Genomic DNA, 27,204 nt, shown 5'->3' on the forward strand with positions numbered 1-27,204 from the left:
CGGGACTAGAACCCTGTGTGCCGGCGCCGCAAGGTGGAGGATTAGCCTAGTGAGCCGCGGCGCCAGCCTAGGATGTCTTCCTCTCATTTCCTGCAGTGTGTAGCCTGTCCTCACTCTCTTTAAAGTGTCTGCTGATGGACAGAAACTTTAATATTAATGTAGTCAACTTACTCATCTTTCCTTTTATGCTTAACCTTTTTTGTATCTTCATAAATTCCTCCCTACATCAAGCTCAGAAAGATACTTACATTTTCTTTTCAAGTTTTCAAAGTTTGCTTTTGACATTTAAGTTCTTCATCCATCTGGAGTGGATTTTTCGGCATGGTATGAGTAAGAATCCAATTTCACTTTTTTCATATGGATAAATAGTTTCTCCAGTTTTTCCTTTTCCAGGATTGTCTGTCAAAAATTAGAGTTTCACAGATGCCCGAGTCTCTTTGTTGGCTCCTCGGTGACACTGGCCGGTTTAGCTCTACCTTACTGCACTGCCTTCGTTGCCATTGCTTTGCAGTGAACTTTCCTAGCTAGCAGAAGCCGCCCTTCCTGTTCTTCAGAAACTTCTCAGCTGTTTGGGCCCTTTTGTTCCTCCATGTACTTTTAGTCTACATCCTTCAGTGCCACAGAATGACTGAGACATAACTTGTATGCAGTCGGTTGATGTCCAGTTGTGTGTTTCAGTAAATGCACGCAGTCACAGAGCCACTACTGTAGCCACGATCCCCAAAATCCACTCATCTCTGAGCTTCCCGTTCAGCTGAGCCCCAGCCTGAGCCCTTCATCTCTACTGCTATTTTGTTTCTTTTCTTTCTTTTTTTTTTTTTTAAATTTATTTGACAGAGTTACAGTGAGAGAGAGACAGAGAGAAAGGTCTTCCTTCCGTTGGTTCACTCCCCAAATGGCCGCTGCGGCCGGCGCTTGGCTGATCCGAAGCCAGGAGCTGGAACCAGGTGCTTCCTCCTGGTCTCCCATGCAGGTGCAGGGGCCCAAGCACCTGGACCATCCTCCACTGTCCTCCCAGACCACAGCAGAGAGCTGGACTGGAAGAGGAGTGACCGGGACTAGAACCCGGCGCCCATATGGGATGCTGGCACCACAGGTGGAGGATTAACCAAGTGAGCCATGGCACTGGCCCCCTACTGCTATTTTCTGTTGAGATTTTTATTAACTTTTATTTTATTTTGTTAAAAAGATTATTTATTTGAAAGTCAGAATTACAGAGAGAAGGAGGGGCCAAGAGAGAGAAGAGAGGTCTTCCATCCGCTGATTCACTCCCCAATTGGACACAATGGCCAGAGTTGCGCTGACCCGAAGCCAGGAACCAGGAGCTTCTTCCAGGTCTCCCATGTGGGTGCAGGGGCCCAAGGACTTGGGCTATCATCTACTGCTTTCCCAAGCCATAGCAGAGAGCTGGATGGGAAGTGGAGCAGCCAGGACTTGAATCGGTGCCCATATGGGATGTTGGCACTTTAGGCAGCAGCTTTACCCTCTACACCACAGCGCCGGGCCCACTTTTATTTTTAATTTTTCAAAGTTTTTGTTAGAATTTTTGCTGGAATTGTATTAATTGATCTATGGATGAATTCAGGACGGAATCAACATTTTGAGTAAGCCTTCCTGTTCATAAGCAGTCTGTCACCATAGTTGGAGAGACTTTGCTTAACAATGACGTAAATTCCTAATTTATTAAAAAAAAAAAAAAACCTAAGCATTGTCAGTAAACCTTTAAAACTCTTAATACAGAAGGTATTTTATAAGCTTATTGTCAAACTAAATACTATGCATATAGAAACACAGCAAGCTTGTGAAAGTATAAAATGTTTTTGGCTGTCGTCTATCAGTCAATTATGTCTTGTTTCCAAAGCAGCTTTGTTTCTTACCTGTAAGACCCTAGGCACTCGTGGTGAGCTTCTTGTTCTCTGTCCCTTTCTGTATGGTGACTGGACCCAGGCCTTCCTCAAGGGGTGCTGCGAAGGTTAAGTGCTGTGGTGTGGGCTGGGTGTCAAGAGCAGAGGACCAGGCCCAGTGAAGCAGTGAGTGGATGGGACTCTTAGTTGAGAGGAGCTCCCTCATTCCTCTGAAGGACTCGGGGAAGACTCTTAACACGCTTGGCTCCCTGGGAGCTGTGACAAAGGAGCAGGCCCGAAAGATGGCCTTGAATCAGTTCCCCAACACACTTGAAGGTTAGTGTTACCAAGCAGCCCGCTACATGCTGCTTCTGACAGGGGAGCTGGAATCGCGGGAGGACACGGTTGACAGCCAACTCATTTTGCTGACTCATCTGGTAGAGGCGTGGCTTTGAGCCAGAACTTGGCTTCTAGATGAAAGGCTGAGAGCCGCCAAGCTGCCAGACTTAAAGGAATGCTGGTGAATTACTGCCACGTGAGGGCCCGCAGTGTGAAGTGGATTGTTATTTGTTTCCCCCTCTAAGTGATCCTAATTCCAAATGTGCTCAGATAAATAATTTGCTCACCACAGTTAGGGAGTTGTTTGTAAATTTGCAAGTAAGCTGGGCTCAGTTATTGGAAACAGTTGGGTACCGCCAGGCAGGTCCTCTCTGCTCCTTCATGGCCCTGTCATTGCCTTCACTTGCATGGGGAATATTGACCCAAGCTACTCTTTGGCTTGGTAATCCAAATTAAACGTGAGAGAGGGTGATTACAGATGTCATTCCTTTGGGCTCTGTTTGCAAAATAAGCCTTCAGGTTAGAGGATGAAGTGCACAGGGGAAGACCCAGGAGTGTTCGTCACCAGCCCTTGGTAGGAGAATGATGGCGCAGCCCATGGGCTCTTGTCTGTCAGGAGACCCTTGCTTACAGGAAACCACCTCTACGTAAAACTGGTCTGTGACAGCATGAGTTTTACAAGTGTGGGGACGGTGTCTCCAAGTACTGCGCAAATGCTCGCGCAGTCTCCGGCCCAAAGGCACTCAGCGTGGGTTGCCAGATGGAAGCATGGCTGGGTGATGTTTGTGGGTACGCTAATGGGTGCGTGGGTGGATAAATGAGTTAAAAAAAAAAAAAAAAAAAAACTTAAAAATGGGACACACTGAAAGCAGGAAAAGAAACTGTCCCAAGGAATAAGTTGTTGAGGACGGGAGCCTGTGTCTGTCTCAGAGGTGAGTGGAGGTCAGCAGGGGCGTGTTCTGCAGGACAGACTGCTCTGCCCGTGAGGCCTCCAAGGAGGTCGGGCTGTTGCTCTCTCCACTTCTCTGTATAAAATGAAAATCCCCTGATACGTTGAGGGGTTTCCTCCTTTTTTCCCCTTAACTCTGGAGCAAGTATTTGAAAAGTACAGCAATCTTCTGAGTAAAAAAGGTGTGTTTTTAAAGAAATGTGGGGTTTTTTCCTTGTTGTGTGTTTCTGGCTTGATTTTAGATGGCAGATATTTAGGGCATGATGTTCTGTAAACCACTGTTGTGCTGCGAAGTTTGAGCACATCTGGTATTGCTGGAGCGCCAGGTGTCAGACGTGTGGACCATCTGCAGGGTGCAGCTGGCTTTCCCTCTGATTTAAGGCCCTCAGCACTGGAGTCTGGTCCAGTTCTTGTTGCTGGTTGTATTCTGTTCTGATGGGTTCACAGAATCCTTGCCAAGAGCTGCTGTGTACTGAGGACCCTGCCTGGGGTAGGTGCATGGCCTCTGTTCCCAGGTTACGGTGCTCTTGCAGCCATCATGGCACCAAGATGCCCTGAGAGCGTGGCCAGGCTCTTACCGTCTTGTTGCCAGCCAGTGTGGACTGTGCCTGCGGACAGTGGCCATGGGCTAGGACAACATGTAACCAAGCCGCGTAAGCCAGAGCCAGCAGCGGGTGTCTGCCCCTGGTCCTCACTTCCACATTCCCACAGCCTCATGGGCAGGGGCTCCATGGGATTAGCACAAACCTCCCTGGCCTTTATCTGAAGCATTAGCTCCAAGCGCCCCTGTCAGCCAGAGCCGTGTTACAGAGAATTAGCAGTCTTTAAAAGCAGATGGAGAAGAGGCGTGTGTCCAGCATTGTGGCGATATCTTGGATTTGCAAGACTCAAAGTGAGATGCAGACGGGCCAAAGGGCCCTGGCCTCAGGGTTGGCGCCCCAGTGCTACACTCCCCGTGTGTGCTGCAGTGAGTCCCTGACCTCCACGCCTGCTTTCTTGTCATTGAAACAGTGTCTTCCTCCACGTGTGCTGTGAAGAGCACCAGGCACAGGCGTACAGTGGACCAGCAGCCCGTGATGCACCCATCACCACCACTGTGCACTTGGCTTTTGTGGTCATTTTTATTTTTAACAAAATAAGGTTTACGATTTTGTTTAGTGGTTTCCTTACTTTCACTTTCTTACTCTGAAACTAACTCTCAAGCAGTGAGAGCACACTCACTTGAGAGGGCGGCTGGGGAGCAGTGGCTCTGTTTTCTTCAGATGAGGAAGCTGCTGAGGGCTTGGGCCTAGTGGCACCTGTCTTCTGAGCGGCAGAGCTGGGGTCAGAGCTCAGACCCTAACCTGAGACCCCTCTGACGGCCTCGGGCCACCTTTCAGAAGTGACCTCTGCGGAGCTAGGCCAGACTTCTTACAGGACTTTTTCCTTTGCCTTGTAGCTGTCAATACCAGCAGATATGCGGAAAGCTATCGGATCCAGACCTATGCTGAATACGTGGGGAAAAAGCAGGAAGAGAAGCACATCAAGAGAAAGTGGACAGAAGACAGCTGGAAGGAGGTGGAGAGAAAGCGGTTAAACACGCAGGGCCTGTCGTACACGCTGCAGAATCACTGCTATGGCAACCACAGGTACGTGTGCTTGGCTACCTGACAGGACAGTTATTCCAGCAACAGCCTTTCGTGTTGCTTCTTAAAGGATGTAGGTAGTAACTCTGACTTCTGGGAAAGGTTTTTCATGTAGTAACAGAAGTGACTACTACTTTCGTTCCTGGCAGCTGTATAAACCTTAGCTATTTTAGACGGGGCCAAGACAGGTCCCGTCTGAGGGCTGAGGGCTCTGCCACTCCTCCACCAGTTCCACAAGGGACCAGGAGGAGAGCTGAGCTCATTTGTGTCCAGTCTCTCCCTGTTGGCAGCATGGCCCTGCCACTCCCTCTGACCCCTCTCAGACCAGCAGCCTCCGTGGGAAGAGGATGTGGCTCAGTTTCCCCTTAATCACCCCAATCCTACCTCCGGAAGAGAAATGCTGACATTTGGTATCTTTGTGAAGCCACACAGTTTTAGGAATAGAAAACAGGAAAAAGAGTCTATGTTCATTCTAGAAAGGTATAGTTGTTTTGTTTTGTTTTAAGATTTATGTTATTTATTGGAAAGACAGAGTTACAGAGAGAGGTAAAGAGAGAGAGAGGTCTTCCATCCTCTGGTTCACTCTCCAAATGGCCACAATGCCTGGAGCTGAACTGATCCAAAGCCAGGATCCAGGAGCTTCTTCCAGGTCTCCCAGGTGGATGCAGGGGCCCAAGGATTTGGACCATCTTCTGCTGCTTTCCCAGGCACACTAGCAGGGAGCTGGATTGGGAGTTGAGCAGACAAGACTTGAACCAGAGCCCATGTGGGATGCTGGTGCTTCAGGCCAGGGCTTTAACCTGCTGCACCACAGCGCCAGCCCCTCAAACCAGTATTCTGATATTGGATGTCCATGCTGTAACTCGCACAGCATAGCATTGGCCCCTAAATTGGGGCTATAAATAAGGCTTCTATAAACATTTCTGCTAAAAAAATTTTTTGTCAGCCTATGTTTTCGTTTTTCTTGAGAAAATACTAGGAGCAGATTTGTTGATTTGGGGAATAGGTATATGTTTAATTTTGTGATTTTATAGCCCACCAGTGTTATATATGTTCTAGTTGTCCCACATCCTTATCAACATTTAATGCTGTGTTTTCATTGTGATATTAATGAACCTTTTTCTCATGACTAATGATGTTGACTACCTTTTTATATGTTAGTTGGTCATTCAGATATCTTCTTTTTGAAGTGGCTGTCTCCTGTCCCCCCCCCCCTTTTTTTTTTGACAGGCAGAGTTAAACAGAGAGAAAAAGGTCTTCCTTCCATTGGTTCACCCCCAAATAGCCGCTACGGCTGGCACGCTACCCCTATCTGAAGCCAGGTGCTTCCTCCTGGTGTCCCATGCGGGTGCAGGGCCCAAGCACTTGGGCCATCCTCCACTGCACGCCCGGGCCACAGCAGAGAGCTGGACTGGAAGAGGGGCAACTGGGACAGAATCCGGCACCCCGACTGGGACTAGAACCCGGTGTGCCGGCGCCACTAGGTGGAGGATTAGCCTATTGAGCTGCAGCGCCGGCCGGTTTTAAAGTTTCTTTCTGTGTAAATTTAAGTAATCTATTTTTCAAGGATTATTCCTTTTCAGTTTAACTTAGATGTTCATTAGCTTACAATTATCAGATCAAAATATTCCTTTTTAATAGGCTCTATGAAGATGTCCCTGATGTTAGTAATTTGTGTCTCCTCTTCTTTTTCTTTGCTACCTGTTTATCCATTTTGTTCATCTTTTCCAAAGAACCAACTTCTTGCCTTACTGGGTTTTTTTTTTTTGTCTTCTTTTTTCATTTTATCTATATATTTGTTCTTATTACCCATCTTTATCCTTATTTTGGGCTTAATTTTCTGTTTTGTCCAACTTTTTTTTCTAAGATATATTTTTTATTTATTTGAAAGGCAAATTTACAAATTTGCAGAGAGAGAGAGGGAGAGATATAGAGAGGTCTTCTATCTGCTGGGTCAGGCCAAAGCCAGGAGCCCAGAGCTTCTTCAGGTCTCCCCAGTGGGTGCAGGGACTCAAGCACTTGGGCCATCTTCTGCTGCTTTCCCAGGCGTATTAGCAGGAAGCCAGATCGGAATTGGAGCAGCTGAGACTCAAAGGTATCCATATGGGATACCGGCACTGCAGGTGAAGGCTTAAGCTGCTGCACCACAACACTGGCCCCTGTCCAGCTTCTTGGCTTGGGAACTTAGCTCACTGACTTTTCACACATTTCTTCTTTTCCAGTGAAAGTATTTGAAACTGTTATTTTTTTCCTTTACCATCTGCCTAGCTGCCCACCACTGCTGTCTCTCATGAAGTACCTTCTAATTTCTCCTGCACTCTCATGTTTAAGCTACGGGTTATTTAAAACATTGGCGATCGCTGAGAATTATTTTATGGCTTGGCTTATGATTTGTCTTGGTGAATGTTCCATGTACATTTAAAAGATGGTTAGAATGTTCCATGAATATCATGTTAGGTTAAATTGGCTTATGATGTTGCTTAAATCTTTGGTATTCTTACTGAATTTTTAGGAGGGGAGGGGCCACTATTGAGAGAGGTATTAAAATTTTCCCATTGTGTTTGTAGATTTGTTTATTCCTCTGTCAATTTTTAATCCATTTTTCGTTTGTTTTGAAGCTCTTTTGGTAGATGTGTTAATGAATTACCCCTACTATTATTATTATAGACCATTTCTCTTCTAGTAATGTGTTGATGTTTGTCTAATGTTAGTATAGCCAGTCCTGTTTTCTTTCTCTGGGTGTTTGCATATTTTTGGTCAGTCTTTCATTGGCAACTTGTTTGTCTTTGTAATTAACATGTGTTTCTTATAAGCAGCATATAGTTGATTCTTGCTTTTTTATCCATTTGGCAAGCCCTGTCTTTTATTTTTAGTTAATGGTTAGTACAGCTCTGTCTCCTATCTGATTGTTGGTGTCCTGTTTATCCTGTTCCGTATGTCTCTGTTCCTCTCACTCTGATGCCTTTTGGATGAATTGTATATTATTTCATATTTGCTGATATTTTAGCATCCCATTTTAACTTCTCTGTTGACTTTCTGCTTATATTTTTATGTGTTATTTTTCTAGTCACTGTTCCAGAGTGGTGATTGGCAAACTGCAGCCCACAGGCCAAATCCAGCACATGTGTTTTTATAAACATTTATTGGAACACAGCTATACTCCTTCATTTACTGTTGCCTGTGGCTGCTTTTACATCACACAGGCAGAGTTGGGTAGTTGTCACAGAGATCTTGTGACCTTCCAAATTTAAACTAATTACTAATGGCTAGCACTGTCTAGAAAAATTTGCTGACCCTACCCTAGAATTACACTGTCCAGTATGGAAGCCATTAGCCACATGTGACTGTTAAGTATTTGAAGTCTTACTAGTCTAGAATGAGATGTTGTAAATATCCCGTACATACTAGATTTTTAAGATTTTTCGGCTACCTCATTAGTCATTGTTTATATGTTGAAATGATAATATTTTGGATATATTGGGTTAAATAAAAAATTAATAAAATTAACGTTGCTTTTTAAGATTTATTTATTTGCAAGTCAGAGTTAGAGAGAAAGAGAGCGTGATCTTCTTTCTACTGGGTCATTCCCTAGATGGCCGCAATAGCCAGGGCTGGGCCAGCCAAAGCCAGGAGCCAGGAGCTTCATCTGGGTCTCCCATGTGGATGGCAGGGGCCCAAACACTTGGGCCACCTTCTGCTGCTTTTCTTCTCAGGCCACTAGCAGGGAGATGGATGGTCAGTAGAATAGCCAGGATATGAACCCACAGTGCCATAATGCTGGCCCCATATGTTGCTTTTTTAATGGTGGCTATTTGAAAATTTTTAATTAGGCTGGCGCCGCAGCTCACTAGGCTAATCCTCCGCCTTGCGGCGCCGGCACACTGGGTTCTAGTCCCGGTCAGGGCGCCGGATTCTGTCCCGGTTGCCCCTCTTCCAGGCTAGCTCTCTGCTGTGGCCAGGGAGTGCAGTGGAGGATGGCCCAAGTACTTGGGCCCTGCACCCCATGGGAGACTAGGATAAGTACCTGGCTCCTGCCATCAGATCAGCGCGGTGCGCTGGTGGCCATTGGAGGGTGAACCAACGGTAAAGGAAGACCTTTCTCTCTGTCTCTCTCTCACTGTCCACTCTGCCTGTCAAAAAAAAAAAGAAAAAAAGAAAAAAGAAATTTTTTAATTATATATCTGGATCATGTTGTATTTTATTGACTGAGTACTGTTTTAGGATTATAATATGACAATGTATCTTCAAGTGAAAATTGTACCACTTCATGACCAGTGTAAGACTCTTAGAACAGTGTCTTTCCTTTCACCTGCTGACATGCTGTCTGGTCTGTTGTCTTGTATTTTACTTCTATGTATTCTTAATTTTTTTTTAAGATTTATATATTTATTTGATAGAGTTACAGTCAGAGAGGGAAGGACAGAGAGAGAGATCTTCCATCTGCTGGTTCACTCCCCATATGACCACAGTGGCCAGAGCTGAGCTCATCCAAAGCCAGGAGCCAAGAGCTTCTTCAGGGTTTCTCTCGTGGGTATAGAGGACCAAGGACTTGGGCCGTCTTCTTCTGCTTTTCCAGGCCATAGCAGAGAGCTGGAACAGAAATGGAGCCGTGGCTTTAACCTGCTGCACCACAGCGCCGGCCCCTCTATATATTCTTTAAACTCCATGATACATTGATCCATTGATCCATTTTGTTCTCTCTCTCTCTCTCTCTCTTTCTCTCTCTCTCCCTCTCCCTTCTTTAGGCAGTTAAAGCTCAAGGGACTAAAATAGTGTAGAGGGAAATGTTATACATGTCATAAATATGAACGTGCGCACTCAGGCACTCGTCATTAGGAAGGTCCAGCTACGACTGGGGGACCTTGCTGGCTGAGAGAAGAACAGCTCCCTTCAGCCCCCTCTGTGACTCACATCTATTACTGTAGAGTTCACGCTGAGGCCCTGGAGACACAACGGTGCTCTCGGCTGTTAGTGCTGATTTCCGCATGGAATCGCCATATAGCACCTTCTTTTTTAAGGCAGAGTTACAGGAAGAAAGAGGGAGGGAGGGAAGAGAGAGAGAGAGATCCTCCATTCACTGGTTCACTCCCCAGTGACCGCAGCGGCCAGAGCTAGGAGCTTCCTTCCGATCTCCCACATGGGTGCAAGAAATCCTCTGCTGCTTTCGCAGGCACATTAGCAGGGAGCTGGATTGGAAGTGGAGCAGCCGGGACTCGAACTGGCGTGCCCATAAAGAATGTTGGCATTGCAGGTGACAGCTTTACCTACTATGCCACAACACCGGTCCCCGGACCATGGAGCATCATTTTGCAATAGACCCAGTGTCCAGAATGTCTAAGAGATTTATAGTTGATAACTGGAAAAAAGAGCAGACTTGGGTTCTAGGGAAACTGGACCAGTCATAAATTTGCATGAGAAGGGGAGGAGGAGACTGGTGTGGGTGGTGTGAGATCTGAGTAAGCGCAGGGATGGAGGGATGTGTAGTGTTGAGAGGTCTGCCCTGCGTGCAGAATCACCTGAGAGCTCACTAATGGGCATTAACAGGCGCAGATGCTGCCCTCATGCCTGGAAGGTAGATACTGTTTCACCGCCCATTTTATTAATAATATTCTATAATTAATAGAAGTGGCCTTCTGAAGCCATCGCGCCCCTGATAGAGACTTTGGCTAGTCATGCCTTTGGCTCATTTCACCTACTGGGAGAATCCTTTTGGCTGTGTTTCATTCTGTGAGACTAAAATTCAGCCTTCTTCGAAAATTTAGTAGCTCCTGGGAAAGCATGTATTAAAGCCGTGGTTTGGGGATTTGACATAGTTTTCATCCGAAATTACTGGTTCCTCCAAGTAACCGAATGGAACATTACCTTAGGAAGGGGGAAGCAAGCCCTTTGGAGACAAAGGAGCTCAGTAGGCAGTGTTCCAGGACCCATTACCACATCCGAGTGCTTACGCATTGGTTCAGAAACGGACTGAGGAACAGGTGTTGCCTCTCCGCCTGCTGAAAATGCCTTCGAGAGGACAGAAACCGTGGAGCTGAGTGGAAGCGGAATGAACTTACTAAGCAGCCAGAAGCCAAGGGTCCTAGTTCTGGCTTTGCCACCACCACCACTAGCACCTAGGAAAGATTCTTCCCTTCAGTCCGCCTGCATCAGGAGCCCAGCACATGTCCTGTTCTCCCAAATGCTCTTACACTGTGTGCACAACAAGGCATGCAGAGGAAATGGCCAAAAACTCCTCTTTTTGTCTGGTTTTGTCCTCAAATGGGAAACTCAGAACTCTGATTTTGTCCTCAAATGGGAAATAGCAGTCTCTTCTCACCTTGAGGTTCTATGTTTTAAAATCCCTGTACTGGCAGAGTGTTTATTTAAGAAACATTTAGTAAAAATATGATTAGGTAAGGCAGTGTCACAAATGAACCTATGAACGAAAGCCCTTTACTGTGCTGAAATAAGGGCCGGACACCAAATCAGCAAGCATGCTTGACCGTCTGAATGGGTACTGCACTCTGAATTTGCACCTGCCCTTAACAGCCCAGGGTTTTTTAGAAACTCCTTCTCCCCAGGGTTTCAAAGAGACGGTCATGAAGCACTGGGCTTGTGGCAGATGACACACACTCGGCCCTTTGTGCCTCGGTGTGCTGGGCCTCTGCTCCATGCTCTTCACGTGGAGGGGGGCTGTCTCCACTTAACAGGCTGGAGTTCTGTGGCAAAGCACCAGCCCCTCTTCCCCTGGGGCTGCTCACTCCCTTGCTCTGTGCTGACCCAGGCTCCATTGCAGAAATTTTGTTTCTGCTTTAACTGTCTCTTGTGTTCCCAGCCCTCAGCTACCTTTGCTTGGGGAGATTTCCTGTGTTTAGCTGTTATTTGCATCTAAGTCACACACTAAGGAACAGAATTTACATCTCTGTCATGAGTAGATTATATTCCTCAATGTACATGCCCTGATCGGAATGTACACCATGTGGGCATATGGCCTTGACCTAATGAATCAAGGAAGTCCCCTACTAAGCACAGGACATACGTATGATCTGATACACCACTGTCTGTTTGTCTAACGTAAGGAATCCCCTGCATAATACTATCAGCTGCTGAGGCGCTAGGAATTTGTTTTGTTATGGCAGCAGTGCTGTGCCTCTTTCCTTTGGCTAGAGTTGGTGTGGTGGTGCTGCTCTTAAACACTCAAACATGGGAAAGATACCCCTCCTCTCAGAAACCCACACAGATTACCAAACATAATGAATCTGTGAGTGATAAGAGCCTGACACTCCAGGCCTCTACCTCACAGGCAACAGTTGATAACTTAGGGAGAGAGAGCTCAGACAGTGAAAATGACATGACAGCAGACAATGCAGCAATGCCTAGTCAGCCACCCCCCAGATACCCATGGGATGAACTTAGACGACCTCGAGGCGATAACCCATGTGAGGTCATCCCATCTGTACCCAGTGAGGATCCCCACATTTGTGGCAGTCTCCAGGCACCCCAGACTCTCAGGGCAGGTGCTAGCCCCCATCCCACCGGTATGTTTGCTGTTATTGTTGAAGTGGACACAGAATTCAGGCCCTGGATTCCAACGCCTGTAAACGGGCTTCTGCTAACCAAGGGCCGAGGATATGCTTGTGTCTTTCCAGAGAATGTGGGACAGCCAATTTGGGTTCCAGCCAGAAACATCAAGCCTGCAACTGACAGCCAACCAGAACCAGCTGAACAAGGCTGAGAATCTGCCTTGTTAGCAGATGCACCTGCCCTATCACCCTACCCTGAGAAACTGCCCATAGCCACATCTGCTACTGTTTTATACCCCCCTCGCTCTGGTCAGCCACTCGAACAGCCCACAGCCTGTGTGTGGTCATGCCATTCCTGATTACCATTGTTCCTCATTACTACCCCCATCTGAGCAAGCACTCCTGTGGTCTCCCGTTTTGAGCACTGGTTAGTCAATGACGGGTAAGATCCCCTGGAGGACAACCTAAGACAGGCACAGCTGCGTACGGAGACCACATGGAAACGGGGTCAACAATGGTATGGCCAAGAATCATGCCTCCCGTTGCTCAAAAATAAACGAAAAGGGGGGAAAGTGGTGGAATGAGAAGGCCATGCCAAGATGGCCACTGGCAACAGAAATTGCCTGACAACAGGCTGTGATTGGATGGCTTCAGAAACCACATGGCAACAGAGCCTGCCTGGCAACAGGCTGTGATTGGTTAGGGCATAGACCGCCCCTTGACCGGATTGGCTGCCTCAGCTGTATAAGCTGCTGTACCAACTGAAATAAACAAGTCTGCGGGCTACTTGCTTCTGGCCTGCTTTCACCCAACTCCTGGGGTCTTTGTGGTTACTCCGCGCCTCTTGCCCACACCATGCTTCTCCTCTCAGAACAAATCCACCTCAACAAAGGACTATAGAAGTTACGCTAGTCTGAGTCCAGGCAGAGTAAATGCTGGTGAATTCAAAGTAGAATTTTTGGGTTAAATATACCTTAGCAAAGAAAATGTTTCCCATGGCACCTTTTATTTTATTTATTTATTTATTTATTTACAGGCAGAGTGGACAGTGAGAGAGAGAGACACAGAGAGAAAGGTCTTCCTTTGCCGTTGGTTCACCCTCCAATGGCCGCCGCGGCCAGCGCACTGCGGCCGGCGTACCACGCTGATCCGATGGCAGGAGCCAGGTGCTTTTCCTGGTCTCCCATGGGATACAGGGCCCAAACACTTGGGCCATCCTCCACTGCACTCCCTGGCCACAGCAGAGAGCTGGCCTGGAAGAGGGACAACTGGGACAGAATCCGGTGCCCCGACCGGGACTAGAACCCGGTGTGCCGGCGCCGCAAGGTGGAGGATTAGCCTAGTGAGCCACCATGCCGGCCCCCATGGCACCTTTTAAGGCACTAGAATGATAAATGCAGCTAATGATAAAAGTTCATACAGTACAGGATAATGTAAAATTAAGGGTCGGGCCAGAGAAGGACATGGAATGGGCGATTGTCTCAGCAGTTAAGATGCTCACATCCCTTATAGGTGTGCCTGGGTTCAAGTCCCCACTCCACTTCCGATGCAGCTTTCTGCTGATGCACATCCCCAAGAGCCAGCAGGTGATGGGTCTCTGCTACCGACGTGGGAGACTTGGATGGAGATCCAGGTTCCTGGCTTTGACTTGGCCCAGCTCCAGCTGTTGCAGCCTACTCTTTATTTAGTTATTTTTAAGGGGTAGACAGACTACTCCTGCCCTCTGTTTCATTCCCCCAAATAGCTGCAGTGGCTGAGGTGTCCCCAGGCTGAAGCTGAGAGCCAGTAACTTGATTGAGTTCTCCCACGTGGGTGGCAGAAACCCAATTATTTGAGCCGTCACCACTGCCTCCCAGGTCTGCATTGGCAGGAAGCTGGAGTAGGGATTGAGGAGCAGAGCTAAGACTCAAATCCAGGTACTCTGATGTGGGACCCAGGTGTCCTAACGAGTGTCTTAACTGCTAACTGAGCTAAATGCTTGCTCACTCTACCTTGCCTTTTTCTTTAGCCGTGGACCTTGGAAATCACTCTTACCCTGCTTTTGTTAAAATGTGACTTTACATTGCTGGCAGTTGTAGTGTTCTTTAGCGTTTTTAATAAAGCATAGTAACCAGTTAAACCTAGCTCTCTGTATTGTAGTTTAAATTATCCATCTTGTAGCAAAATTTATGAATATTGTATGAGAAAATGGTTTATGAAAAACGAATTCATGACCAGTGCTCTCATTCCAAAAAATAATTCTTCTTTTACCTTTTCTCATCTTCTTTACTCCTTTCTGTCCCATCACTGTAAAGGTATAAGTCGCAGACTCACAGCGTGTGTCTTGGAATAGGCAGAGACCAACATGAAAATAGAGAGAATGCTCATATTTATTAAGCAGGTTCTTCATTCTGTACAACACCTCAGTGAAACCCACGGTGCTATGCCTGATTTATACATGAGAAAGTTGAGTCCCAGAGAGGCTAAATAATTTAGCTACAGATATACAGGATCCTGATTCACAGGCATTTTAAATCCATAGCCCAATGTGAATTAGTTGATCTTTTATATCAGTCATGTCATGTTTACGCTTTGAGTGCATATTTGAGAGCAATGCAGTGTCATTGCACTAAGTTATCTTCTCTTAAATTAAAAAGGGGGGGGGGTAAAAAAATCCTTAAGGAAACATCCAAATTTCAACCTGCTTTCCTTTGGAGAGAGGATTGGGGTGTCCAGCACCAGCCACCACCAATGTAAAACTGCAAGTTGTTTAAAAGATTTAAAGAAACAGAAGTGACCCCAGTATGTGCAGCAAGCCAGTATCAGAAATGCCGAATTGCCTCCTTCTAGTGTAGTCGGCATGGTCATCCTCTTAGAAGAATCCGTTTTTGGTGTTGGAGAGATTGATTAATTTTAAAAGAAGGAGCTGGAGCAAGTCCAGAGGGTGCAAGCAAAGGGAAATGCAGGGTCTGTTAGCCTGGAACAGAGGTACCAAAGGGCTGGGGGGAGGAGGATGACCACCAAGAGAAAAGGAATGAGTCTCCATCCTCCCAGAGGACTGACGGGGAACCCAGGGGTCTCAGCATCACTGTTGAGCTGATAACCCAGCTTCATGCTGCTTAGCGAGGGGGAGTGGCTGCTGCCCCTAGACAGTCCGTGCTGCCCACCTGCTGCGTTTCCCTCTTCTTTGGTTAGGTCACTGTGCCATTTCAGAAAAGAAGACCAGTGGAGCCCCTTCACACCTCTTCTGAATTATTTATTTGAATAAGAACAGTGAACAAGCCCCACTCAGCCCTGCCTCTGTTCAGCTCCTTGTCACCTTGCCAGCTGAACAACCAATGGGAACAGAACAGAATCTGTTTTAGGAAATTCAAGTAAATATTCTGCACACAACTAGAGTCTGGCTCATGTAAAATGCAAAATATTGAAGTATGCAGTTACTAATAAAATGGAATCCTTAACCAAGAAACTTTCTTAAAAAGCTATTTCTTGTGGGTTTATTTATTTAGTTGTTTTTTTGTTTGTTTGTTTGTTTTGTTTGTTTGTTTGTTTTTTTTGAAAGCCAGAGCGAAAGAGAGATCTTCCATCTAGTGGTTCACTCCTAGATGCCCACAACAGCAAGGTATGGGCCAGGCTGAAGCCAGAAGCCAGGAGCCAGGAGCCAGGAACTCAGTTCAGGTCTCCCACGTGGGTGTTAGGGACCAAGTATTTTATCCATTACCTCCTGTCTCTCAGGGTGCACATTAGCAGGAAGCTAAATTAAAAGCTGAACCAGGCATTCCGATATGGGATGCAGGCATCTTAAGCAAAGACTCAACCACTATGCCATATGCCTGCTTCTAACCAGGAAAATTGGCTTCACCATGGAATTCTCTTTAAGACATAAAACCTAGTTTTAGTCCAGATGTAGTTCATAAACACCCCATCCATCCACCTGTGTGGTCAGGTGTCAGTGTAAGGTAGACTGATCTAATTTGTCCCTTTTGGCTTCCATTGTATCAGCAGATTAGGACACCTTTGTTTTCTTGCACAGGAGATACTTCTGCAGGATTCTTAGGAATAATATAAAAAGATGCAGGTGCCTGGCATAAATAAAATGTGCCATACACATGCAGTGAGCACTCTTCAGCCTTGGAAAGGAAGGAAATTCTAACACATGTCACAGCATGGATGCACCTTTAGGAGATTATGCTAAGAGAAATAAGTCAATCACAAAAAGATAAGTACGGCCCAATTCCATTCAGTGGTTGTCGTGGCCTGGGAGAGGAGGAAGGAGGACTTGTTTAATGGTGTTTCAGTTTTGCAGGAGGAAGAGGGTTCTAGAGATTGGTGCACATAATGGGAATGTGCTTAACATCACTGCACTGAATAATTAAGCATGGCTATGACAGCACATGTTCTATTATGTGTACTTAACCGGAATTACAATGTTTTAAGAAGATATTCAAGCAACTCAGAATGCAGTTTTTTATAATAAAATGTCACAGGAGCTGGCACTGTGGCGTAATGGGCTTAGGCCTCTGCCTATGGCACTGGCATCCCATATGGGCGCTGGTTTGAATCCTAGCTGCTCCTCTTCTGATCCAGATCTCTGCTATGGCCTGGGAAAGCAGTGGAAGACGGCCCAAGTCCTTGGGCCCTTGCACCCATGTGGGAGACCCAGAAGAAGGTCCTGGCTCCTGGCTTCAGATTGGCACAGCTCTGGCCATTGTGGTCATTTGGAGAGTGAACCAGTAGAAGGAAGAGCTGTCTCTCTCTCTCTCTCTCTCTCTCTCTCTCTCTGTCTGCAACTCTTGTCTCTCAAATAAATAAAATGTTTTTTGTAAAAAGACACTAGATTGTTAAAATTTGACTTGAAGCCTTTCTCATCATGGTTCAGGTTTGAGGTAGTACAGATGAGAAACCCAAACTATTTTATTTATTTATTTATTTATTTATTTATTTATTTATTTATTTTGACAGGCAGAGTGGACAGTGAGAGAGAGAGACAGAGAGAAAGGTCTTCCTTTGCCGTTGGTTCACCCTCCAATGGCCGCCACGGCCGGCGCGCTGCGGCCGGCGCACCGCGCTGATCCAAAGGCAGGAGCCAGGAGCCAGGTGCTTTTCCTGGTCTCCCATGGGGTGCAGGGCCCAAGCACTTGGGCCATCCTCCATTGCACTCCCTGGCCACAGCAGAGAGCTGGCCTGGAAGAGGGGCAACCGGGACAGAATCCAGCGCCCCGACCGGGACTAGAATCTGGTGTGCCGGCGCCGCTAGGCGGAGGATTAGCCTAGTGAGCCGCGGCGCCGGCCCTAACCCAAACTATTTTAAAAATTTAAAATATTTGAAAGACAGAGTTACAGAGGAAGGTAAGGACAGAGAGAGAGAGAGGTCCTCCATCAACTGGCTCACTCCCCAAATGGCCACAACAGCTGGAGCTGAGCCAATCAAAGCCAGGAGCCAGAAATTTCTTTCAGGTCCCCCTTGTGGGTACAGGGGCCCAAGAACTTGGGCCATCCTCTGCTGCTTTCCCAGGTGCATTAGCAAGGAGCTGAATTGAAAGTGGAGCAGCCGGGACTCCAGCCAGCACCCATACGGGATGCCAGCACTGCAGGCCAGGGCTTTAACCCACTGTGCTTCTCGTGTGTATATTTTTAAAAAGCATTCACTCTTAAGTTTTCTGTAGTTGATTTTTTAAAAATTAGTTATTTCATTAAAATAGAAATTTTAGCAATGATCTATATATCTTTAAATTTGAAAACATAGAAGGTTTGTCACCTTCTCTGTTAAAATCCAGCATTCTTATCTCAAAGCTCCTGAACGCCCGCTTTCTTTTCACCTCACGCTTTGAAGAGTGTGTCATCTCAGGATTTTATCTTAAATAACACGAAGCTAAGTTTAACATCATCTTAACGCTTACGTGACTTTTGATGTGATGGAACACTGATGTTTCATAACCACAGTAATACCTGAAATTAACATTTCCTTTCCAAATCCCCATGTTATTTATTTGGTCAACCCTAGGTTAGAGTTGTTGTCGTCTGTGTTTCCAACTGTGTTGATGTAGTAGTATTACATTACTTACATTCACATGATAATAGTAATTTTCTTGTATTAGTATAATGGTGCTAGCAGTAGATAGAAATTTCCCCCAGCACATATAGATAGCGAAGTGAAATACCTTTTTTCCATGTCTGTTAACAAAGTGCAGAACAGATTTCTTATTTGAGTTGCCCAAATCATGTGTATTTAGATTGTTCATGGATTTTAGCATTAGCTGAGATACAGTAAAACCTATATTCTAATTCCCAGATCTAGAGGTCCTTAACATTTTTGTGGCATTTTTTTCACCACTATGTGCTTATTCAAACTTCTGCTAGTGTAGTGTAAGTTAGCAGGAACTGGAGGGTGTTTGTGACGGACAAGCGCAGTGGCCCACACCACGCTGATGGCTGTGCTCCTGGGTGATTCCCTGTGGATCTGAGGCACTTCCTTTGTCTACTCCAGGCTCTCTGAAGTAGCTTTTCATGTGTCACTGGTAGTGCAGAAGCCCAGTGCTTGCCAGATGGGAGCATTCGTGGGCCTCCCTCCTCCACCCTTCCTTCTCTGGTCGGGAAATAGGTGTTTACTGCACAACTCTTGAAGCTGTTCTTTGTGTTTGAGTTTAGTAAGAAATTGTTGGGAGAGGGGAGCTGTGTCCCCTGGAAACCTCGTCTACGGTTCCAGTGGAGCAGGAAAGTAGAGTCCGCGTGGTTCTTGGGGATCCACTGGTTCCGGCACCCTGAGTTGACAGATGGCCGTAGGCTGATGCTTACCTGTCCACGGTGAGGCTGCCGGAACTGGCCCTCCTCGCCATCCCGCTGCGAGGCCCATCCTGAGCAGGCCACCTGCCTGCTTCTTTGCCTGCTCTCGTCCCCTCCTCCTCTGCTCAGGTCTTTCAGATCAGACCTCCCACCTTCCCCACCGTAGGCCAGGGAGGGACCAGAGCAGGCACTGGCGTTTGTTGAGTCTGCCCTTTGCCAGGCTTCATAACGTGTGCTCTTTTGTTTTGTTTTCTCATTTATTTCTCACAATAACCTGTTTTATAATTCAGGAACCTGCTCAGAGCCACAAAACTCATAAATGGCCACAAAACTCTTAAAGATTCAAGCCTTCCTCTCTCTCCTTTCAGATCCCTTTCATTCTTTCCAAAATGCTGCTGCCTCCTCCTGGGAGGATTCAGGATCCTTCCCCACCCCTGGAAATGCTTCTGTGGGATGCCTTCAGGCCTCCTGAGGTCTCTGGGAATTCCTTGCCTTGCAGATTCTTGTAGGAAGTGTTACAGTCGGGGATTGTTGTTTGCTTATATCAGCATTCCAGCACCTAACAAATGTTGCATTGTAGTCCTCAGAAAAACACTTAGGTCAATGAATGAACAAGAGAACTCGTAACACACTTGAAACATGTCTTCTATCCACTTGGTTACTGGAGAAGGATGTGCACATGGCATTTTATTTTTAAAGATTTATTATATATTTTATTTGAAAGAGTTACAGAGAGAAGGGGAAAGACAGAAAGAGATCTTCCACCCACTGGTTCACTCCCCAAATGGCCACAACAGCCAGGGCTGGGCCAGACCAAAGCCAGGAGCCAGGGGCTTCATCCAGGTCTCCCATGTGGGTGGCAGGGGCCCAAGCACTTGAGCCATCTTCAGCTGCTTTCCCAGGCACATTAGCAGGGAGTTGGGTTGGAAGTGGAGCAGCCAGGAATTCAACCAGTGCCCATATGGGATGCCAGCATTGCAAGTGAAGGCTTTACCCACTATGTCAAAGCACCTGTCAACCCATACCCTCTGCTATGGCCTGGGAAAGCAGTAGAAGATGACCCAAGTCCCCCGTGGGAGACCCAGAAGAAGTTCCAGGCTCTTGGCTTTGGATCAAACCAGCGGATGAAAGACCTTTCTTTCTCTGCCTCTGCTTCTCTGTAACTCTGACTTTCAAATAAATAAATAAGGAATGGGATTCTTTTCATAATTACACCAATATCTACGTTACTTTATTGCCTGCCTTGTTTAGCTTGAAAGAGCCTCCTGAAGACAGGAGTAGATCAGCTGTGGATGGGATGTCTCGGGTCTGAAGAGCACTCGTGCATACCTTACCACATTTTTAAAGGAAATCAGTTGTGTCTGATGCTGTGGAAGTCGGAAACCAGGCCACCGCTCCTTTAGCATTTCATCACACGTCACTGTTTGATGTGGAGAACTGGGGACTCCTGTAAATGACCGCGAGGACGTTCGTTCATCATCTTGAATTAACAGGGATTCGTGTTAGTTTGCTGCAGTCACACAGATAAAGGAGAGTGTTCAGGCAGGGGAGTGGTTGGCACCAACCTCCTTCCCCGTCGTCATCTGTGAAGCAGCCCTGTACTTCCACATCTGGCCCTGCCCAGGTGACATCACAAGGTTCTCTTCTTCTCAAGTTGGAGTTGGTGGGTTCATAAGAAAACCGGAAGGAACCAAAAATGGTAATTTCGCAAGAGATGCAATGTCTACAAAAACACACAGGATTAAGAGTGGTGGTATAAACTCTGCTGTTGTTTAGGTAATTGACTTTGAGTTTTTTATTATGTGTCATTTCTATTTATAAATGTTAATAATTGTGGAGTATATTAATATCACAGTGATACTACTTCAGTTGCGGAACTGGTTTTTTTAAGAGGCATAGATGGAATCTTGTCAAGAAAGAGTAACATCTGTAACTGGATGGTGTAGAGTGTTCCCTGGTAAAACATGCACTTGTGGAACTGGAGGAAGCCTGGAGGTGACCTGGTTCACCCTCCATCACCTTGCAGGGGAGAAGAGGGGGCTCAGAGAAGTTGTGTCTTTAGAGGGTCAGTTGTAACAGCGGATTTTACTCCTTGAAAGACAGTTACTTACTGATGTTGCAGTGGCTGGCTGTGTGTTAAGTGAAGCTTCATGAAGTCCTTGCATTGTCTTTCTTTTAAAATATTTTCAGTGAAACATGTAAATATTGTTTTAAATGCCAGATAATACCGAAAAGTTTATAATAAAAGGTAGCATTCCCCTGTTAACCTCATGCTGTCCCTCAGAGGCAACCACTTTGATTTCGTGCTTTTGATGTTTATCTTTTTTCCCCCAAATATTGCGTTTCCTGCTGCTTCTTGAGTTTTCTGCTTATCTGTGGACTCACAGCTATGTGGCAGGGACGTTGCCCTTCATCCACATGGCTCGCGTCGTCTTCCTCCCTTGCCCTTCTTCCAGTCTTCCTCCAACTGGGTGTAGAAATGCTGTTCTCTCTGTATCTGAAATTATGTGATAAGAGGAAGGAACGTACTGTTCAGACTACTCTGGGTGAGGTTTTTGTTTTGTTTTTAATTCGGATTTCTTTAGTTTTTACCCAGTGCCCTTTTCCCGTCTCAGTTCTGGGACCTCATCAAGGATACACATCACATTTTGTCATCCTGTCTCCTTGGGCACCTCGAGTCTGCGATGGTTTCTCAGGCCTCCTGCTCGAGGAGTACAGACCAGCAGTTCTGTAAAATGTTCTTTCATTTGAGCTTGTCAGTGGTTTTCTAATGGTTAAACTGGGGTTGTGGGTTTGGGGATGGAAGACCAGAGAGGTGAATCAGGAGTTCGTGCTGTAGACAGGACTCCTCTCTTTGGGGGAAACCTTCATCGCCTGGCTCAGGCGGTGTCTGAACTCCCCACCGTGTTCTTTTCCCCCTCTCTGTTCTGGGCTCTGAAAGGAAGTCACTGCAGTTGGCCTCTTCCTCCGCCTGCAGGTTCTCCTCCACAGGTCAGCCAACCGTGATGGAAAATGTTGAGAGGAACTGAACATTTGCAGGTGGTTCTTATTGTCATTGTTGCCTAAACAATAGATAGAACAACTGTCGTCATTAAGTGTACAAGTGACCTAGAGATGAGGTGGAGGATGTGTCTGGGTTGTAGCACATGCTGTGGCGTTTCACAGGTGTGAGAGGACTCGAGCATCTTCAGATCCTGGTGCCTGCAGTGGGTTCTGACTAATCCCCGCAAATACCTAGCACCCAGCACCTTATGGGTGGGCTGTTGCCCACCTCCTTTAGGACGGGTATCTACACAAACTATTGAGAATTCTTCTGGGTGAGACATTTGGCTCTTCCCCCTTCTCATTTAACATTTATTCAACCATTTATCTATATTATATAAGTTCTTTATAGAGAAATAAAACATTTTTCTCACTGGTTTCTAATGTTTTCAGTTGCAGTGTACTAAGATAAGCTTTTGCTCTTTTATTTCATTTCTTTATTTTTAATATACAGTAAGAAAATTTGTAATTTTTTGACAAAAATTGCTGAAGGTCACAGGAAAATCAATGTTTCCTGTTGATCATTAAGATAGCTTTGAGGAACCAGTGTTGTGGCATAGTAGGTTAAGCCACCACCTGCGACTCTGGCTGCTCTACTTCCGGTCCAGCTCCCTGCTAATACTCCTGGGAAAGCAGTGAAAGATGGCTCAGGTAATTGGGATCCTGCCACCCACATGGGAGACCCTGCCATTTGGGGTGTACAGCTGGTGGAAGATATTCTGTCTGTCTGTCTGTCTGTCTGTCTCTCTTCCTTTCTCTGTAACTCTGCCTTTCATGTAAAATAAATAAAATCTTTAAAAAAGAAAAAAGATGGCTTTGCACCGTGTCTGCTTGTCCAGACACTTTGATGATCCTGCCCTGCGTGCAAAACAGGGTTGGAATGTCCTGGGCCCAGGCTTTGTCTCCGTTTGCTCTGAGCTCCTTTTTCCTGTCTGTGTATTGATTTCCTTGGGTTTTCACCCCTCTTGTTGGAGGCTTTCTTCCCAGACCAGGCTCCGGCATCCATTAGTAAGACTGAACTGAAGCTCCTCCGTGGTTATATTTTGTAAGGTGAGGAGTAAGGGGCTGGCTTAGTAATTATGTATCTTTTCTGAGGCTTTTCAGCGTATTTATGACCTAGGATTTTTATGTCTATGCTTAAAATGAGGTCACAAAGATTTTCTCACATGATTTCTAGAAGTTTATGGTTTTTAGTATTATGCTTAGGTACATGATCTATTTCAAGTTAACTGTGTATAGTATGAGGTATGGGTACAAGTTCATCTTTTGCATACAGATGTCCAGTTCTAGTGGTTTTTCTTCTCTGTTGAATTATCTTGACTCCTCTGTCAACAACCACTTGGATGTATCTGTGGAGCTGCTCCTGAACTTGGCTTTACTCTGTTGATCTAAATGTCTGTCTGTCACCAGTACCACTCTTTTTTTTTTTTTTTTAAAGATTTATTTACTTATTTAAAAGGCAGAGTTATAGCGACAGAGCGATAGAGAGATCCGTCCTCTGGTTCACTCCCCAAGTGACTGCAACAGCCAGGCCAAAGCCAGAAGCCAGGAGTTTCATCTGGGTATATCAGGTAGGAGGCAGGGGCCCAAGCGCTCGGGCCATCTTCCATTGCCTTCCCATGAGCGTTAACAAGGAACTGGATCAGAAATAGAGTAGCCAGGATTTGAACTGACACCCATAAGGGATGCCAGCGTCACAGGTAGTGTCTTAACCAGCTATGTCACAACACAGGCCCTAGTAACATTGTGTCTTGATTAACTTTATAGTGAGTATAGAAATCAGGTAATATATCCTTCAATTTTATTTTTTTAAAAGCATTTAGATTCGTTCTGAGTCCTTCACTTTTCCACAAAATTGTTAGCTTGTCAATTTCTACAAAAAGCCTGCTAGCTCTTTGATTGGCATTGTGTTATATCTGTAGATCATTTTGGGGAGAATTAACGTCTTAATTATATTGAGTCTTGCAACCCATGAACATAGTGTACCTTTTCATTTATTTAGACTTTCTAGGATTTCTCTTTCAGTGTATTACAGTTTTCAGTATACAGAGTTAGCATGTACTTTATTAGAGTTACCTGAAAGTATTTTGCCTTTTGATGCTATTTTTTTTTTTTTTTTTTGACAGGCAGAGTGGACAGTGAGAGAGAGAGACAGAGAGAAAGGTCTTCCTTTGCCGTTGGTTCACCCTCCAATGGCCGCCGTGGCCGGCGCGCTGCAGCCAGCGCACCGCGCTGATCCGATGACAGGAGCCAGGAGCCAGGTGCTTCTCCTGGTCTCCTATGGGGTGCAGGGCCCAAGCACCTGGGCCATCCTCCACTGCACTCCCTGGCCACAGCAGAGGGCTGGCCTGGAAGAGGGGCAACCGGGACAGAATCCGGCGCCCCGACCGGGACTAGAACCTGGTGTGCCGGCGCCGCAAGGCGGAGGATTAGCCTAGTGAGCCGCGGCGCCGGCCTTTTGATGCTATTTTAAGTCATGGTTCAATTCCTAGTCATTTGTTGCTAAGGTGAACAAATAAAACTGATTTTTTTCTTTTGACCTTGTGTCCTTGGATCTTACTAAATTTACTTATTTGTTCATTTTTTGTACATTATTTGGTACTTTGTGTTTAGACAGTGAGATCTACAAATAAAAGCAATTGTATTTTTACTTCCCCAATGGACAGTTTGAATCATACTTCTTTTTTAAAAAAGATTTATTTATTTATTTGAAAGGCAGAGCTACAGAGAGGCAGAGAGAGAGAAAGAGATCGTGAATCCAGTGGTTCACTCCCCAGTGGCCACAACGGCCGGAGCTGGGCCAATCCAAAGTAGGAGCTAGGAGCTTTCTCTGGGCCTCCCACATGGGTGCGAGTGCCCAAGGATTTGGGCCATCTCCCACTGCTTTCCCAGGCCATAGCAGAGAGCTGGATCAGAAGTAGAACAGCCAGTGCCCATATGGGATGCCAGCACTGCAGGCAGCAGCTTTAACCATTATACCACAGCACCAGCTCCTGAATTTATTTTTTTCTCTTGCCTTACTGCACTGGCTAAGGACTCTAGTATAGTGTTCAGTAGAAGTTATGAGAGCTGATATGTTTTGTCTAATTCCTGATCTTAGAAGGGATGCTTTTCAGTCTTTGATTTTTTGCATTACCTGTAAGGATGTGGTTTTTCAAGAGCCTAATTTTCTGATTTGCAACTTGGGGATATAATTCGTACTGCTGGTGCCACAGGTGCAGCATGGCAGAAGGAAGCTGGAGGTCACACTTGTTAATGTGTGGACAGCTGCTTGCCCTTACTCCCACCACTGGGTCATGCGCCTCTGAGACGATGGCTTCCACAAGAAGATCCCTCTCTCCACCTCCTGCTGGCCTGGGGGATGCAGGTCCCCTCGCTCCCCAGAGATGTGCATGATAGGGATCCTGTTGACTTAGCCCCAGTCCTTATCACCTGTTCATTTCAGGAATCCGGGGCCTGTGTTTGAACTTCGCAGGGCTGTGGCAGGTGAATCAGCCTCTTAGATTTCTGTTTTCTCCCCTATACAGAGTTCTTTGGCTTTCCTCTCCCTGCTTTTCTCCTCCAAGGAGAGCTGACCCCACCCTTGGTGCTGCCTCTCCATTCGGTTTGCATCAGGAGGTTCTATCCCCCTCTGCAGACGATCGGTGTGGACATTCAGTCATGTCCACCTGGAAATTTTTACAAAGTGGTCTATTTCTGAAACAGTTGAGCTTTTCATTTTGGAAGGGAGGGGACTTTCTTTTCCTCTTATAACTTTGATTAGTGAGTCCTTTCATCAAAGTCATAGGTGAATTTTAATTCAAAAGTAAATTTTGTCTTCAGCTCTGAAATTTCAGATGTTCTGAATTTAGCTCCAACTAATGTTCTTAATTTAGATTGAATGTTGTTCTTAATTTAGGAATTAATATTAAAATAGTATATTTCATATTTATCATCAGCTAATCTAATCTAATGGTTTAAGATAGTTAAGCCAGATTCTTGTGAAAAGTATTTCTAATTGAATGCCATTGATTCTTTATAACCAGGAACCAGTTTTTCTCTTAGTTAGGCCAATCTCATAATCACAAATCTTTATGCCTGTGGCTAGGCATGTGATTCACACTCAATATCCACTTTCTCCCTCTCTCTGAGCACACACTCCCATTCCACCAGCGATGTCCTTTATTGCTGGGTGGCTGTCGTGCAGACATGCCTCATTTAGTGTTACCTTTGTTCCTCAACCCCTGGTTTAGCAACCCTCACCGCGGGCAGCTCCTCAGTTGGGCATAGGCTGTCTATCATCCTCCCCTCCCACCCAGACTGTGCCCCAGACACACAGAGACAGCCACGCTTGTGGAATTTGAATTCAGCGTTAGTTTGCAAGTACAAGAAGGTGTTTGCTGGCTCTCACCCAGATTCCCCAGCTCGTTTAGCTGGGTGCGGTGGTTTCCACAGTGGGACATTCCTTCGTTCCTATGGCTACAGCAAGTAGGGAATGTGCCTTTGTCCAGTTGGCTGGGAAGCCGTCTGTGCACCAGAATGTAAACCGAGCTATTATTTATATTAATGATAACAAGGGCAAAATAAGCAGTTCCGGTGTTTGCCACTTGCCTTACTGTTTTGGGGGGACAGCGTTCACTTATTTCATCCCTGCCACAAGCCTTGGCCGAGGACTCGCTCTCCGCCAGGCTCTGCAGGACTAGGCATCTAAGACCTTGCTGTTGTGGAACTTAGATCCGGGTGGCAGAGAAGGAAGAAATACATTAGAAGCACAGGCGCACGTGAGGAGGAGGAGGAGGAGAACACAGCAGAGTAGAGGGCTGAGTGCTGCAGGGTGAGGGGCTGCTAAGGTCCTGGGGATGGGTGTCAAGGAGAGCCTGCCTCTCTTCTTCTTTCCCATCCTCTCCCCTCCCTCCCTCCCTGCCCTGCCCTGCCCTGCCCTCCCCTCCCCTCCCTTCCAGGGCCCCAGCACCTGGGCCATCTTCCACTCCCTTCACAAGCCAATGGGCAGGAACTTGGTTTGGAAATGGAGCAACCAGGACTTGCCCCAGCATTCCAGTGTGAGATGCCGGCATTGCAAGCAGTGGCTTAACCCAGTGCGCCACAATGCCAGTATCCCCTTCCTGACATGTTATTTCAAAGCATGAGAAAAATCACCTGAC

At 46.2% G+C, this 27,204-nt stretch overlaps 1 protein-coding gene across 6 annotated transcripts in view; it reads left to right on the forward strand.

Annotated features, from left to right (window-relative positions):
- The window catches only part of PARN (poly(A)-specific ribonuclease), a 173,313-nt gene that overhangs the window by 126,292 nt on the left and 19,817 nt on the right, over window positions 1-27,204 (forward strand). For all 6 annotated transcript variants that reach the window (XM_002711762.5, XM_070064792.1, XM_017342468.3 and 3 more), the window contains one exon: window positions 4,571-4,760. In XM_002711762.5, the coding sequence (XP_002711808.2) occupies window positions 4,571-4,760 (190 nt within the window). The remainder of the gene's footprint in view (window positions 1-4,570; window positions 4,761-27,204) is intronic.

This window comes from Oryctolagus cuniculus, chromosome 19 (genome assembly GCF_964237555.1).
Source record: "Oryctolagus cuniculus chromosome 19, mOryCun1.1, whole genome shotgun sequence".
In the NCBI taxonomy this organism is placed as follows: Eukaryota; Metazoa; Chordata; class Mammalia; order Lagomorpha; family Leporidae; genus Oryctolagus; species Oryctolagus cuniculus.